We start from the raw sequence: 16,540 nt of genomic DNA on the forward strand, positions 1-16,540 counted from the left end.
GGTATAGTTGACCACAAGCTAAATATGAGTCAACAGTGTGATGCTGTTGCAAAAAAAGCAAACATGATTCTGGGATGCATTAACAGGTGTGTTGTGAGCAAGACACGAGAAGTCATTCTTCTGCTCTACTCTGCACTGGTTAGGCCTCAACTGCAGTATTGTGTCCAGTTCTGGGCACCGCATTTCAAGAAAGATGTGGAGAAATTGGAGAGGGTCCAGAGAAGAGCAACAAGAATGATTAAAGGTCTTGAGAACATGACCTATGAAGGAAGGCTGAAAGAATTGCGTTTGTTTAGTTTGGGAAAGAGAAGACTGAGAGGGGACATGATAGCAGTTTTCAGGTATCTAAAAGGGTGTCATAAGGAGGAGGGAGAAAACTTGTTCACCTTAGCCTCTAAGGATAGAACAAGAAGCAATGGGCTTAAACTGCAGCAAGGGAGGTTTAGGTTGGACATTAGGAAAAAGTTCCTAACTGTCAGGGTGGTTAAACACTGGAATAAACTGCCTAGGAAGGTTGTGGAATCTCCATCTCTGGAGATATTTAAGAGTAGGTTAGATAAATGTCTATCAGGGATGGTCTAGACAGTATTTGGTCCTGCTATGAGGGTAGGGGACTGGACTCTGACCTGTCGAGGTCCCTTCCAGTCCTAGAATCTATGAATCTATGTTCTCTGTGTGTATATATATCTTCCTACTGTATTTTCCACTGCACGCATCCGATGAAGTGGGCTTTAGCCCGTGAAAGCTTATGCTCGGATAAATTTGTTAGTCTCTAAGGTGCCACAAGTACTCCTGTTCTTTTTGCTGATACAGACTAACACAGCTACCACTCTGAAAAACCATTAAGTATTGCTGTGTTGTGCCCAGGTTCTACTATTTGCATTAATTTCTAGTTTTATGTTTAATAAATATCCTAAAACACATTGTTTAATCGTCATGAGAAGCAAATCTCTCTTGCTTTCCACCTATCCTGTTCACAGATTAACAAGCTATACAGTAACTCCTTGCTTAACATTGTAGTTATGTTCCTGAAAAATGCGACTTTAAGTGAAATAATGTTATGTGAATCCAATTTCCCCATAAGAATTTGGGGGTTAGGTTCTAGGGAAATGACGATTGTGAAGCTTGGCTGAGGTGGAGGAGTCAGAAGGTGGGTTCTTTCCCAGAGAATGCCTTGCTGCTAAATGATCTAGCACTCGGCTGAGCCCTCAAGGGTTAACATGTTAATATAGTCTCACATTCTACAAGGCAGCACAAATGGAGGGAGGAGAGACAGCAGAGAGAGAGTGTGTGTGCGCGCGCGCATTACCCCTTTATGTACACTGACCCCACCTTAAGTAGATCAGCAAGTTGAGACAGCAGCTGCTGCCAGCAAGCTCCCTCTGTCCTGAGCCCTGTCATGTCCTGTCCCGCCCCCCCCATGCCCTGCTCTGTGGAGATGGGATAAAGGAGCGAGGGCAGGGGGAGACCCTGACATTAGCACCCCTTCCCCCCACCGGCACAGCAAGCAGGAGGCTCCTGGGAGCAGCTCCAAGGCAGAGGGTGGGAGCAGCACAGGGCGGTGGGGGGAGGGACAGCTGAACTTGCCCAGCAATTGATAGCCTGCTGGGCGGCTGCTGCACAGGGAACTTAGGGGAGCTGATAGTGGTGCTGCCGGTCCACCCTGGCTCCAAGCCCCCACCACCTAGCTCCAATGGGCTGCTCTTCCTGCAATCAGTGGACAAAGCAGGTGGCTGTCAAACAACGTTGTAAGGGATCATTGCACAACTTTAAACGAGCATGTTCCCTAATTGATCAGCAACGTAACAACGAAACGTTAACTGGGATGACATTAAGTGAGGAGTTACTGTATAAAGAACTCTGTTGTGATGTGAATATGTAAACAAAAAAACAAGTCCTACCCAATAAATAGATTAATAGAATATTAGGTTAATTAACCCTGGAAGTGCACATTTGCATGTCACAATTAAAGAGATTCCACCATTATGTCAGTTCCTATCTACTGATGTGGCTCTACTGTGCTGACTATGCTTCTTTCTGATCCCACTTAATCTTATAAATGGTAGTAAACACTTAAAGGTTAATCCCCATTAGACCTAGTTGGCAGTGACATAAAATGTTCATACTTATAGACACGTATCCACTCCAGGATCAGCTATTGAAGGACTGTTGCAACTCATCAGTTTCTCTAACTGGATTTTCTCTTGTGACAGTGAAACAGATAATTTTAATTAGCGTCAGATAATGAATTTAAACTGCAGTGAAGTGTTTCCAAAGTCTCAGTTACTGCCCTAAATAACAAACCTGATGGAACCATGTAGCAGCATTTGTGACCGAGTGCTAATGATAGCAATGATGGAATAATAGAAAAGGCTCCTTCAGTCCGATTGATCATTAGCTACTTTCTTCAACAGCCTCACAATCAAAGAAAAACGTCTGGCATATATGAATATTTCTCTGTACGAGAACTTACAGGCATTAGAGTAAATAAGATACCACTAAAGATAACCACTGGTAGATTGAATTGCAAAGTTGTATCCGAATATTTGCTTACATTGTCCTGGTTGGTCTTTACTTTCTTTATTTCCATATACCAGTACCTCTGCCTGAACATCCCCCTATCTTTCTCTCCCCCGCCTCAAAATTATCCTAATGCCTCTAGAACGGATTGCTGTTATTTGATTCATAATTTGATTATATATTTCTCATATCTTGTTTCTCTATCTAGAGACACTTTCACTCAATTCTTTCTCCTGAATTCCTATTAGGTTAGGTTAGGTCCTTTTGTATCCCATGCAAATATGACCACTTGGCTTGAAGCTTGTTTTTGTTTTCGAGTGTTTGGTTTTTATTAGAACGTCTACTGGCAGCTACCAAGGAAAGTTGGAGTACAAGCTCTTTGGAGCAAGGACTGTCTCTTACCAAATGTTTACAGCAGCTAACATAAAGGGGCCTCTGGGCACTGCAATAAAATGTTGTTTTGGTTATGCTAAAATTTCTACTGTTTTCACAAGAGAAACAGGTCAAACTTCTGTTAGTGTCACACAACACCACTGAAAACTGATTGAGATGGGGAGGAAGATTTTCACATCTGTTATGAAAGGGGCTTTTTTGAGGGTTAAAGAACTAGTCATATGGAATATGTAAATCATAACTTATTTATAAAGAAAAAGGATTTGACACTGGGGGAGGGGGGTAATTTTTCCTGATCCCTGGTGAAACTAATTTAACAGACACCATGTTGTTAATTTCCTCGTCTGCTGTGGGACCTCCTTTGTGTGGAGATGGAGATTGATAGACATGGTGATTAAAAGACCTTGAGTATAAAAAGGATTTTGATAGTATTTCCTTGTTCTTCCCTCTCTGAAATATTGTACCTGGTAAGCCACTCATGTTAGATAATGTAACTTACAATATTGCCAATATTCAGTGTGTACTGTTAACAATTGTTTTTCTAATACAGTAGAAGATGGCTTATAACTCACAAGAATATTTCAGGAATTTAGAGCTCTTATTTGTGTTAAAACACCTAGCCAGAGGAAAAATGATTCTCCTTCTAGGTCAGTGACGCTCAGATCTCAGTGGTTCAAGAGCCAAACTACTGATCAACATTACCCAAAAGAGTAGTGTGAATTCATTGTTTCATTTACTATACTACTATACATTCAGATTTAAACAGTATGGTAGGGAAAATATTTAGTTTTATGTTAGAGTTGTCGATAATCGCAGTTAACTCACATGATTAACTCAAAAAAATTAATCGCGGTTTAAAAAATTAATCGCAATTAATCTCAGTTTTAATCACATTGTTAAACAATAGAATACCAATTAAAATTTATTAAGTATTTTGGATGTGTTTCTACTCATTTTCAAATATATTGATTTCAATTATAATCAGTAGTGCAATCTCTTCATCATGAAAGTGCAACTTACAAATGTAGATTTTTTTGTTGTTACATAACTGCACTCAAAAACAAAACAATGTAAAACTTCAGAGCCTACAAGTCCACTCAGTCCTACTTCTTGTTCAGCCAAATTGCTACGACAAACAAGTTTGTTTACATTTATGGGAGATAATGCTGCCCGCTGCGTATTTACAATATCACCAGAAAGTGAGATATGCTACCAGCAGAAGGTTGATTTTCTTTTTTGGTGGTTCGGATTTTGTAGTTTCCGCATTGGCGTGTTGCTCTTTTAAGACTTCTGAAAGCATACTCCACACCTCATCCCTCTCAGATTTTGGAAGGCACTTCAGATTCTTAAACCTTGGGTCGAGTGCTGTAGCTATCTTTAGAAATCTCACATTGGTTCCTTCTTTGCATTTTGTCAAATCTGCAATGAAAGTGTTCTTAAAATGAACATGTGCTGAGTCAGCATCTGAGACTTCTATAACATGAAATAAATGGCAGAATGTGGATAAAACAGAGCAGGGGACATACAATTCTCCCCCAAGGAGTTCAGTCACAAATTTAATTAACACATTTTTTAACGAGCATGGAAGCATGTCCTCTGGAATGGTGGCCAAAGCATGAAGGTGCATACGCATGTTTAGCATATCTGGCACATAAATACCTTGCAATACCGGCTACAAAAGTCCCATGGGAATGCCTGTTCTCACTTTCAGGTGATGTAAACAAGAAGCAGGCAGCATTATCTCCTGTAAATGTAAACAAACTTGTTTCTTAGCGATTTGACTGAATAAGAAGTAGGACTGAGTGGACTTGTAGGCTCTGAAGTTTTACATTGTTTTATTTTTTAATGCAGTTATTTTTGTACATAATTCAACATTTGTAAGTTCAACTTTCATGATAAAGTTATTGTATTACATTACTTGTATGAGGTGAATTGAAAAATACTATTTCTTTTGTTTTTTATAGCACAAATATTTGTAATCAAAAATAAATATAAAGTGAGCATTGTACACTTTGTGTTCTGTGTTGTAATTGAAATTATATATTTGAAAATGTATAAAACATCCAAAAATATTTAAATAAATGCTATTTTATTATTGTTTAACAATGCGATTAATCATGATTAATTGTTTTAATCCCTTGATAGCCCTAATTTTAGCATGGTGTTTTTCCCAGTATAGGCAAGGTCCATGCAGGGATCTGTATCTTAAAATTTATTCCCTAATATGAAATAACTTGAGAGCTTAAACAGATGAAAACATAAATCACACCCAAACTGTGCAGAGGGGCCTAGGGCAGTGTTTTTCAAACTTCGGGTCGCGACCCAGGACTGGGTCGCCACATGTCAGGCACTGGGTCGCTCTGGTCAGCACCACCGACCGGGACGTTAAAAGTCCCATCGGCGGTGCTGCCCAGCTAAGGCAGGCTAGTGCCTACCTGTTTCGACACCGTTCCGCACCCCAGAAACAGCTTCTAGGCTTCTAGGACTCTGAAGGGGAGGATGAGAAGGCTGAGCTTGATGCAGAAGACAAGAGGTAGCCATTGAAAGTGTTCAGAGAGGCATAATTTGTCTGAGCAATGGATGCTAAAAGCACTGCATTTTGGATGCTGGGTGCTTGGGAGAGCAGATAAGAGGTTTACATTAAATCAACACTGTCATAAAGGATTTTGTTCTGCTTCCAGTGCATGGAGACTTACAAATTCATATAGCCCCCATGCAGCAAAATAAGAATTTACCCAGACAGCCAGCTCATTTTGGCTTTCTGATCCACCATTTCATTACAGCCCCTGAGCTTGCCATTTGGCTCCAGCCATATCTTGTTTTAAAGCAGAGAAACACATGTTTGTGATTTTGAGAATGTGCATTGTTCGCTGCCTGTTAATCCCATCAGCAAAAAGATGAAGATTAGTGAAGCTGGTCTAAAGCTTAGTATGTTCAACCTACCATTAAAGTAACTTTAGCTTGTGCCCTCATTCACTGGTCAGTTGTGGTGTTTTTTGTTTCTTTCTTTCTTTTATTAATTGGGTTTTGGCACTTTTTTATGTTATCTACACTTCCTTTTAAACTTGGAAATGTGGACTCTGGCCTTAAAGGAGAAAAATTGGCAGTGAAATTGTAAAAACATTCACTGACCTTTTTGAAACATGCAAGCTGAATATTAAACAAATCCCTGAAGTTCCCTGGGACCAGTGCCTGGAATCAGTGCTGTTTTGTGCAGTGACTTTTGGGAAGTATTTAGGCATTGACATTGTCTTATGCAAGTAAAAAGATTGGGGAAATTCATCTCTGGTGTAATGTATATAGAATTAGACTGAGGGTTCATCTAATTCAGTGTGGTAACAGTGTGGACTTTACAATGCAGGTTAAAAAGTTACTTTTTAGTAGCGTCACCACTGATTGAATAAATATGGAAAACAGAACAGGGACTTTAAGTGGAGTTGCTTTTGGTAAATATGCTCATGTATTTGTCTTCTGTTTTAGCAGGACAGGAGTAGTGGCAGAAGAGGGAAATCAGACACGCTCACCCATTAGCCTTTTGATGACAGTTGTCTACTGTTCTCAACACAAAATACTTTGCCTAAATATTCTCCAGGAACTCCTGCCCTAGCACTTGTGCAATAAGATGAGGATAGCGCCCCCATACCACTACAGTCAGTGTTATAGCTATGTGTACATGATGATAAGATATTATATAAAGCAAATCTTCCTGACCTGTCAGAACATTTTTTCATTTGTTTATCCAGTATATAATAAAATATATAAAAAGGCTGCTATGTTTTAAGCACTGAGGACAGGATCCAGACACTAGATCTACCTGAGCAGACTCTTGCCCCCGCATGGAGTCCCCTTGACTTCAGTGGGGCTCCAGGCAGGCACAGAGATATGATCACATCGATTCTGTTGCAGGCTCTGACCCTTTGGTTATAGCTACACTCCACAGTTAACTCGAGTGATTGGCACCTGGACTAGCCCTAGCCCAGTGATGAGTGTCTCCACTGCAAAGTCCTGCCTGGTGACTGTGTCCTCACTATTTCTGCCCATGCTCACATAGCTGTGGGCATATCCCTTGGTTCTTTATGCTGAGATGCTCTATGATTCTTTCCCAGTCAGTTGTGTCAATTGCAGGAGAACTTCTCTGCCTTTCATTGGGGAATTGTTGGAAGGAGTTTGGAGGTCTATTAGCACTAGGGGGATTTTTCAGAGGCTTTTCTTGTGACCACAGCCTTCTGGGTAGTGATTCGGTGGGAGGGGGAGGACAGCGTTGGGTCCTGCCTCCTTCTGGAGCCATAAACACTGGAGGAGCAGACAGCTGGTGTGAGTTCCCTACCTTTCCGGGGGCGGTGGGGCTCTGGCTTCTGGCTTCAGCCCTGGGGGTGGCAGGCAGCAGGCTCCAGGCAGGCTCAATCCACAGGCTCAGGCCCCCCAGCCGCAGGGCCAGGTGGGCTCCATCCCCCATCCACCCCATCACCCCTGGCTCCCATTGCCTCCCTCTCTACCTCCTCATTCAAGGCTTAGGGGTTGTCTACACTACTGCGCAGGGTCGATCTGAGATATGCAACTTCAGCTACATGAATAGCGTAGCTAAAGTTGATGTACTTAGATCTACTTACCGCGGTGTCTTCACTGTGGTAAGTCGACAGCTGACGCTCTCCCGTCAACTTTGCTTGCGCTCCTCGTTCTGGTGGAATACCGGAGTCGACGGGAGAGCACTGAGCAGTCTATTTATCGCGTCTAGACTAGGTGTGATAAATCGACCTCCGCTGGATCGATCGCTGCCCGCCGATCTGGCGGGTAGTTTGGACAAGCCCTTAATTTGTGCCTGAGCTTGCCCTGGCTGAGTAAGTCTGCTGTGAAAAGTGATATCTGTATGTTTGTTAATATCACGTTTCACTGCCTCCCAGCTAGCTAACAAGTCTGCTGCTGTGAAAAGTGATATTAATAAACATAAAAATATAATTTTTTACAGCAGCAGACTTAGTAGCTAGCAAGTCTAAAACAAAAATGCAACCAAAAAATGCAAAAGAAACAATAAGACAAGAACATGCAAAGCACCTTATCTACGTTTCTATTCTGTTTAGATCTAGTAAATAACAGAGACAACTGTACATTATTTTTATTATTAAATCTGCAAAAAAACCCTACATAGATAGATTACAATGATTTGGACATCTATATGTTTATGTTTTTTCTAAAGTTAATTAAGTATTTTAGGAAAAATTATCATAGCGGCCACCAGCAAGAGTTGCACTCTGAGGCCACCAAAAATTTTGTTGTGCTAACTCCTGGCTTAAAGCATCTTCAAACCCAGGTCATAGGGTTTTCTGTTTCGACAGTAGTGGGATAGGCTAAAATCGGGCGTTAACTGTGCAGTGCTCTTAGTTATGGTTTCAACCCGCTTCCAGCATATGCTGTTGCCTTAAAGCAGTGGTGGGCAACCTGAGGCCTGTCACTGTAATCCACTGGCAGGCCACACGACAGTTTGTTTACATTGACCCGCGGCCACTGGGAGCTGCGGGCGGCCAATTAGCAATGGATATATTCCAGCCAGTTTCACCTACCAAAACCAATGAAGGCAATAGGATTACACAATGAGGAGAAAACTTAGCGTGCAAAATCTTTATTACTGGTAACGATGGATGGGAAGGAAAGAGCACAACCTGACTTTCAGATCCCAGCCTGGGTTTGCTTGGGCAGCAGTTAAGGGAGGAAAAAATTCTTTTGCTTGTAAACTGAACAAACTAGATGTGGAATTTACTGAGACAGTAAATATGGAACCTCACACTGCTATTCTTACAAAATCACTTTATGGAGTGGAACTGAACATCAACTGTCGTAGCTTTATAATGAGGTGTTTGGTAATCCCCTGTCTAAGGACACCTGGATTATTTTTAGGTTACTCAGACTATTTTTATTAAATTATTTTAAATAACATTCCAAGATACATTTAAAAAAACAACAACAACCTAGTGCCTCTGACTGTTCATTTACCAATCCAAGCTAAAGTCCTGAATGACTGTTATATATTGTACAATTTCTCTACTATTGAATAAGGAAGTTAATAAAGGTTATGTAAATAACAGATAAGCATGGCACATATATATTTTAAGGTACATAATAATAGAACAAACTCAGTTACCAAAACATCTAAAGATCTTTTTAAAGCTAGCTGAAGTGAGCAGAAGCGGTTTCCATTATCTTGGGTTTTAATAAAGTCCCTTCATTTTTTAAAAATTTGAACTTTTTTAGATAACTCTTTATGATTCTTAAACCTAAAACTGCCTAGTTTAAGATAAAAAAATTACTACTTGCCTTGGAGGCATGGGAGTAGTACCAGATTCCCATTAAATTATTATTCTTTGGTTGCCCCTTCAACAGCTATATTTCTACATTAGAAAAATAAACTTAGATGCTTAATTGTATCTATAGCGTGATGATCTTTTCAGACAAGCATCTCTACAAAAGCTCTTTCCAATGCAGCTTTCTTTTAATCCTTAATGTTGGGGGCTCACCCTTGGGAGGTCTGCCTTGCCTTTTAATCCTGCAGCGCTAAAATAAGGGAGGGGGGGAAAACAATAATTAATTGTTCTAATGGATGAGACCAGTCCATCTTGAACACTGGCTGCTCCCTTGAATGCTGGAGTCAAGATCTTCACTAAACCTGCATTGAAACATATGGAAAGAATGGATTTTTGGTCTCCCTCAAGGGCTCATTAGTATCTGTAATCGCTTAAAATGCAACAAACTCAAACATGGCACATTAACAGGACAGAATTTTAATTTCACAATGCCATGAAAAAAAGAAACACCCTTAACTATCCCAAACTCCCTCTTACACAAAACAAGGACTTCTAGCTAAGGTCTCATGCTCTGTCCCTCCTAGTATTTCCGCTGATGTCTACTACATGCATTGAACATTCCTTTGGTTATCCAACTACTGTTTTCTTCATGGTGGACAAATAACTAAGGTTGCACTAGATGATTTTAAGTTCCTTGACATACTGTACTTGACTTTCATTTTAGTAAGCTTAGTGCACTGAGTACACATACGGAGGCCTTTGTGAATGTGGAAGAGGCGGTGAGAATAATGAAGGCTTTTTATATGTATGCACCTAGGGCTAGATTCACACAAGGATTTAAGTGCCTAAGTGCTACTTCCTCTGCCTAATTAGTCTGTGTATCTGCATTCGATCCACAAAAATTATCTGCAGATATCTGCATATGTGGATTTCTGCAGATTTGCAGGGCTCTACACCGGGGGCCAGACTGAGGCTCCGAGGCATCCCCCCTCCCCGGAACCTGGTCAGGAAGAGATGCGCTGGCAGCTGTAGGGAGTCTTGGTGGACCCTCCGCCTGCCTTGGGCAGGGAGAGGGAGGGACGAGCAGCCCCCGGTCCCTATCCCTGCCCCTAGCTTCCCCGCCCAGTGTCGCTGCTCCTCAGCCCCACCCCACCCAGGGCAAGGGACCCAGGTTCCCCACATGGCTCTCCCCAACCTGGCTCCAGCCGGGGGTCAGCTCAGAGCCGCAGTCCGACCATGATAAGAGCTAGGTGGGCAGCTGTGGGGAGCTGTGGGGGATCCTCCACCTGCCCTGGGTGACAGGCCCGAGCAGGCCCCAGCCTGTGTCCCTGCCCCCGCCACCCAGTGTCCCTGTCCCCCTGCCCAGGACAAGTGGAGGGACCCAGGCTTCCCACAGCTGCCAGCGCAGTTCTCCCCTACCGGGCTGCGGCCAGCAGGGGAGGAGGCTCAGAGCCACAGCCCGGCCACGGTAAGAGCCAGGTGGGCAGCTGTGTGGAACTGGGGGTGACCCTCCACCTGTCCTGGGCAGGGAGCCCGAGCAGCCGCCGGCCTGTATCCCTGCCCCTCACAGGCCCTCTGCTGAGGGCAGGTGGAGGATCTGCACCGCAGTTCTTCACAGCTGCCAACCTGGCTCTTACCATCAGAGCCCTGCGTGGATACAAAATTTGAAGCTGCATCTGCACTGGTATCTGCAGAAACAGGTCACGGATATACAGCAGATACCCGCGGATTTGCAGGGCTCTTCCTGTGGGGCCTGATCCAGTAAGTGTGTTCAGAGCTCACCTACCGACTTGGCCCCATCTATGAGCTTACACAAAATGGCCAGGGGGAACATGAGTAGGATGAGGCCCTCCCTCACAGCTTTTAGCCTAGTGGTTAGGGCAGTCTCCCTGTGCCTCCAACCCCCTCCATGCCTACCAGCTCTGAGATGGGCCTTCCCTGTGCCTCCAGGTCCCCACCGCTCAGCTCCCAGGAGCCCCCTCCTGTGCCTCTGGGGCCCAGCCCCCCCCCAGCTCCCAGTAGTCCCATGCATGTGTCCCCAGGTCCCAGCCCCTGCAGCTCCCAAGGATCCCTCTTTGTGCCCCCAGATCCCAGTGTTCCTAGCTTGCGGTGCGGGGCCTTCCCTGTGCCTCCAGGTCTGCGCCCCACCCATCTCCTGGGGGGGGTCCCTCCCTGTGCCCCCGACCCTGCTCGATGCCTAGCCAGGTCCCAGGGGGCCCCTCCCTGTGCATCCAGGTCCCCATCCCTCAAGCTCCCGGGAGGGGGCTCCCTGTCCCCTTAGTCCTCCTCCATGTCCATCTAGCTCCCAGGAGGGTTCCCTCCCTGTGCCTCCAAGTCCTAGCCCACCCTAGCTCTCAAGAGGCCTTCCCCCCCGCCCCTTAGTTCCCATTGTCCCCAGTTCTCAGGGTGTCCCCCCAGGTCTTTGCAGTTCCCCCATGCTATTTTTCTGACCCCCCCATCTTCCCATTGTCCCTAGTTCTCAGGGGCTCCCCCTTTTTTGTGCTTATCCCAAAGGGAGGTGGTAGTGCAGCAGGTTGGAGATATTTTTGGGCATGAACCTTCCACCATCACCACCCACCTGAGCTACCTTCAGTGTGCTAGGACATTTGCATTTGAACCTCCTCCATCCTCCAATAACCCACCTTCCCTGGGACTGGGCAGGAGCACTTGAAGGGGGATGCTCAGTATTGGGGTGTGGGGAGAGATCTGCCCTTTTGGCGCCCCCATGACGCTCTACCCCCTGCCCCTCACATCCCCACACCAGTGAGACTCTGTACGCCTCTGGTTCCTGCCCGCTCCCGCCCTTTTCTGGGGCTCTCAGGTCACCATACTCCCCTGCCACCATACCCCTCTGGTGCTCTCTAGTTGCTGGGCCTCCCCTTGAACTGCTGACCTGTTGTTGGGAGCCTGGGCAAGCAGTAGGGGCTGGGTGGCAATGGGAAGCAGGGCGCACCAAAATACAAATTCACCCAGAGCGCTATTTCCCCTATCGCCGGCGCTGGTGCTCTGAATACGGTTTTTGAAGTGAGAGTTGAGAGGTGAGGTTATAACAGGTTTGTCTGATGAGCGAGAGTAAGAAAAGCAACTGGGTTGCTAATTGACTTCTCCTTTGATAGAAAAATAGTTCTTTCTGCTTAACACCACGGTTAAATTTTCATGGCTATGACAGAGTTAATACCCTTCCCTTGTGTTTCTCAGCTGTCTGAGAGACTGCCTCACACTGAGGTCTCCAGTGTCACTGTAAGACTTGAACTTGGCAACTTACATTCAGCAGTACAATGCAAACAGCAAACAACAAGCAAAAGCCGACCCATTTAAAATACACATCCCCTGTCAGGTTATTTTGCTATGAAATGACTGCTGTGCTGAATAGCAGCCCTTGATGGCATCAGTCATCATTACTTCCTCGAAAGAGCTGACCACTTTCCCCATTTTAAGCCCTATGTGAAGGCATACAAATAACATTTCTAGCTTTCAGATCATTGCCCTCATTCCTATTTTAACCCCCCCCCCTATGATTTGTCTTATGTGAAAAGAATGTTCCCAGTGAACTAAAACAATGAAACCCTATGTCCACTTGATTTTGGCTATAGCTAATTTAGAGTCAGATTCTGCTATTCTTACTAATGGGGCATTAGATAGACCTTGTTATGCAAATAATCCAATTGATTTCAAATGATGTTCTCATGGAATAAAATACTACTGAATGTGACCTGGGGTGACAGAATTAGATCCTCAGTAGGTACATGATTCTATCAGGAGGATCAATGTATACTCACATCTCCATTTATTATGATTTTATCAATATTGAAACAAATTCAAATGCTTCTTGTCTTACTATTATATTTTCAAAACTACTGGAAGACCTATTGATAAAATCCTGAGGATGAACATGCCCTATTAGCTAACCATGTCCTTTCCCTTCTGATGGGCAGGGATGGTGTTCTTAGCCTCTGTTTGCCAGACGCTGGGAATGGGAAACAATGGATGGATCACTTGATGATTGCCTGTTCATTCCCGCTGAAGCACCTGACATTGGCCACTGTCAGAAGACAGGCTACTGGGCTAGATGGACCTTTGGTCTGACCGAGTATGGCCGTTCTTATGTTCTTCTCACTCCATTTTGGCTGGTTTTGAGAACTTTATTTTAACTTAGATCTGAACCACAACTAACCCATATTGTTCTTAACACACTAATAGAAGATATTCACATTAAACACTGTTGCTCATATAAAGTACATTTAGTTTACATCTGCATTCTTAAACAGATTTTTGCATTAAAATGGGCTTGGAAATCTATCACAAACATTTAGCCAAACTTACTCACCAGTTCTTTGCCATTTTGGAGGATATTAATTGAAAAAACAAAAACAAAAAGAATAAAATCAACATTTTCCTCACACCTAAAGTTACTCGCTCTGAGCAAGGAAGCAAGTACAATTTTGCAAGGCTGCATTAAAAAATAATATTGGCAAATCGAACCATGAACTATGTGTTATAGCACAAATAATGTCCAAAAACCTAAGAAAGATGTTGTTTATATGTGAAAGCAACTGATGTAGCTATAGCGGGTACATACTATCTGTGTCCTCTCCATGTTTAAAAGCCTAATACCTAACCTATTTCTGCACAGCAAAGCAATATATTGCCTTTCCCCCTTCTACATCTGTTTAATTTTTGAGGTTAAGAGTCATCCTGCCTATTGCTGAGTAGCAATATATTGCTCAGTTTCCTTTGGTTTGGCCATGGTGGGTCATTACTGTAGGATGTATATTGGGCATGGCATTAGAGCCCTGAGTCAGCTGTACAACTCAGAGTCTCTGGCTGGATAATTCATCGAGCGCCATCGATACTGGCGTCACACATATAAACCAGGCGCATTGCTGCTCTAATAATGAGCACCAGCAAAAAGGTGAGAAGAAACTGTAGTAAAATAGAGCTGTAATTTTTTTAAAAGACAAAAGCTTGAGATTCGCTTTCAGTATTTTCTTATTCCTTTTAGAGCTGTTGCTTTATCTTTATTTGACTTGGGTGATCCGTTGTAATAATGTTTTCTCTGCTTTCCCCTTCTGCTCCTCTGTCCCTTTATATTTCCTGGAGCATTAATTGTATCTAGATCTTGGTAAATAATGGGCCTTCTCCACAGCACTCGGACATTTTCTTCCTGGCTCTTCGTGTAAAGTCAATCTTGCCTCTTTCCTTCCTTACAGCTGTATACTCATAGGCTTTCAGTTTGCTGTAATAGTCTGAGAATTTATTATAGAGGATGGAGATGGGCATTCCATTCAGAATTATTCCAAAAGCAATGCAGAGGAAAGCAAACAGGCACCCGAGGTGAGTTTCTGGACACATGTCACCATAGCCCACTGTAGAGATGCTGACCTATAGGCAAATCAATAGTAATTCATTATCCAAACAGAGGAGCGGAAATACTTTTCTTTAATCTATCCAGCTGGGGATATAGCTTTTCAACACAGTTAAGATATTTTGAACACTTGTATACTAAAAGCCTGAATTATTACACACTGGCTCTACATTGTTCCCCTTCTCTCCCCCCGCCCCCCGGGTACCATCCCAAAGTGTAAAAACTATCTTTAAATAATTAACCCCACTATTGTAATTAGGAAGTCCTCTGGCTTCTGCTGTGTGCTGCAGACCGCATCCCTGAGCCAACCACACGCAGGTCTGCATAGATGGTCGTGTGCGTTAGGTCCAAGGGAGTGGACACAGCTTTATGACCTGACCCATCCAGTAACCCTACCACTCTGTGCAACTAGCTGCAGTAGAGGCTGGGTTGAAGCTGCACGGCAGCCTTGTGCCCTTACCCTGTTTTTAAGGAATGGACTGGTCCTCACCCCCCCACCCCCATTCACTTCAGTCCACTAACTTGGCGGTGAAGTGTGTGTGTGAAGTGAATTTTACCTTTACCTGTCTGGTGCATAAAGTGGTGAATGTGGTGAAGAGCAGGACCCAGACTTGGGGTGTGTCCTCTAGCAGTAAAATACATTTTAAAACACTTGCCTCTGAGAAGAACAGTCCATTACTCATTTTAATATGGATTTTTTTTAAATAAGGAGACTAAGGAAATGTGTAAATAACAAAGAGCCTTTTCAGCTGCTTAAAAGTTTGTTTTGTTTGAAGTGTATGTCAGCAAGTGAGTGATTATCTTTCCTGCTCAAATTCTGCCATGTTACAGGCACAGAGAGGATGGTGATGAGTGCATAGGACTGCTCTGGGTGTTTTAACTGAAGTTTGGGTACTGGGAAACCTTTTGACATCAGATCTCAGTGACAACTCTAGCTGTTTCAGCGAAATCATTTTTAAAGTTCAGGAAATAATTTTTAGGCATCACCATATTACGTGAAAGTGTGAATCCTGCCCTCTCTTTATCCATATCTCGTCTGAGACTTTAATGACCGCCCCTCTTCATTCAGTAGCATATTTTGCCTGCTCCACCATACACAGATGGTGGAGGTGTTATGCTGGCTTTTACATTGACACGAAATACTGCAAGAGTTAGAACTGCATCAAGCGTCCCACTAACATTTGGTCTAGCATAAATCCCAAGTGGGCATTACCAGTCTGAGTCTACAACATACATTTTGGGGTGGGGTGTGTGTGTGTGTGTGTGTGAGAGAGAGAGAGAGAGAGAATAATAAACATGCTAGCAGAAACCAGTGCTCTTGTGATTGTAGCACTGAATTAATTTTTGAACATTATGGCAGGCAGTGTGCCAGCCTCTCACCTTTTAGACAGAATGTTATTTCAGATGAATGAAACAGTAGATTACATGGGGCTGTACCTGGTGCTTCCTGTACCATAAAAGGCATTAGGCATTTGGTTTAATGGCACTTCAGTCACTGGAATTGAATGATCATACAGGATCAATATCTTCAAATACTGAGTTGAAAGCAAGATACATATCTACCATAGCCCCTACAAGATTTTTATCCTGTGTTAAGGGTCTAGTCCTCTTACATTCACTCTTGTGTTAGAATTTTGAGGAAATAATCATTTGTGTGTGACTGACAAAACTATCCACTATTTAACTTATCTGAATCTCTTAATTTTTTCCTATAATGCATGGGGGTAAAAGAGATCCATGCCACATAATTGCTATTTGCACATTAAAGACAGTCCTGCAAATCCTTGCTCTTATGTGCAAACCTTTTTTTACAGAAGCCCATTAAGTCTAATGGGAATCCTTGGATGAATAAAGATTATTCGCATCAGTTAGCATTTGCAGGATTGGGCTGTATTTTTACTGCTTCCGAACTCTATGAATGATTGGATATATGCAGCAAAGGGAACCCATGGATCTAGGTCTACTG

General features: G+C 43.3%; 1 protein-coding gene across 2 annotated transcripts in view; it reads right to left on the minus strand.

Moving 5' to 3' along the window:
- Positions 1-13,883: 13,883 nt before the first annotated feature.
- Positions 13,884-16,540, minus strand: part of KCNV2 (potassium voltage-gated channel modifier subfamily V member 2) — a 45,456-nt gene continuing 42,799 nt past the window's right edge. For both annotated transcript variants that reach the window (XM_034774616.1, XM_034774618.1), the window contains exon 3: positions 13,884-14,591. In XM_034774616.1, the coding sequence (XP_034630507.1) occupies positions 14,322-14,591 (270 nt within the window). In that variant the 3' untranslated portion in view covers positions 13,884-14,321. The remainder of the gene's footprint in view (positions 14,592-16,540) is intronic.

The sequence above is a fragment of the Trachemys scripta genome, chromosome 6 (assembly GCF_013100865.1).
Source record: "Trachemys scripta elegans isolate TJP31775 chromosome 6, CAS_Tse_1.0, whole genome shotgun sequence".
Classification (NCBI taxonomy): Eukaryota; Metazoa; Chordata; order Testudines; family Emydidae; genus Trachemys; species Trachemys scripta.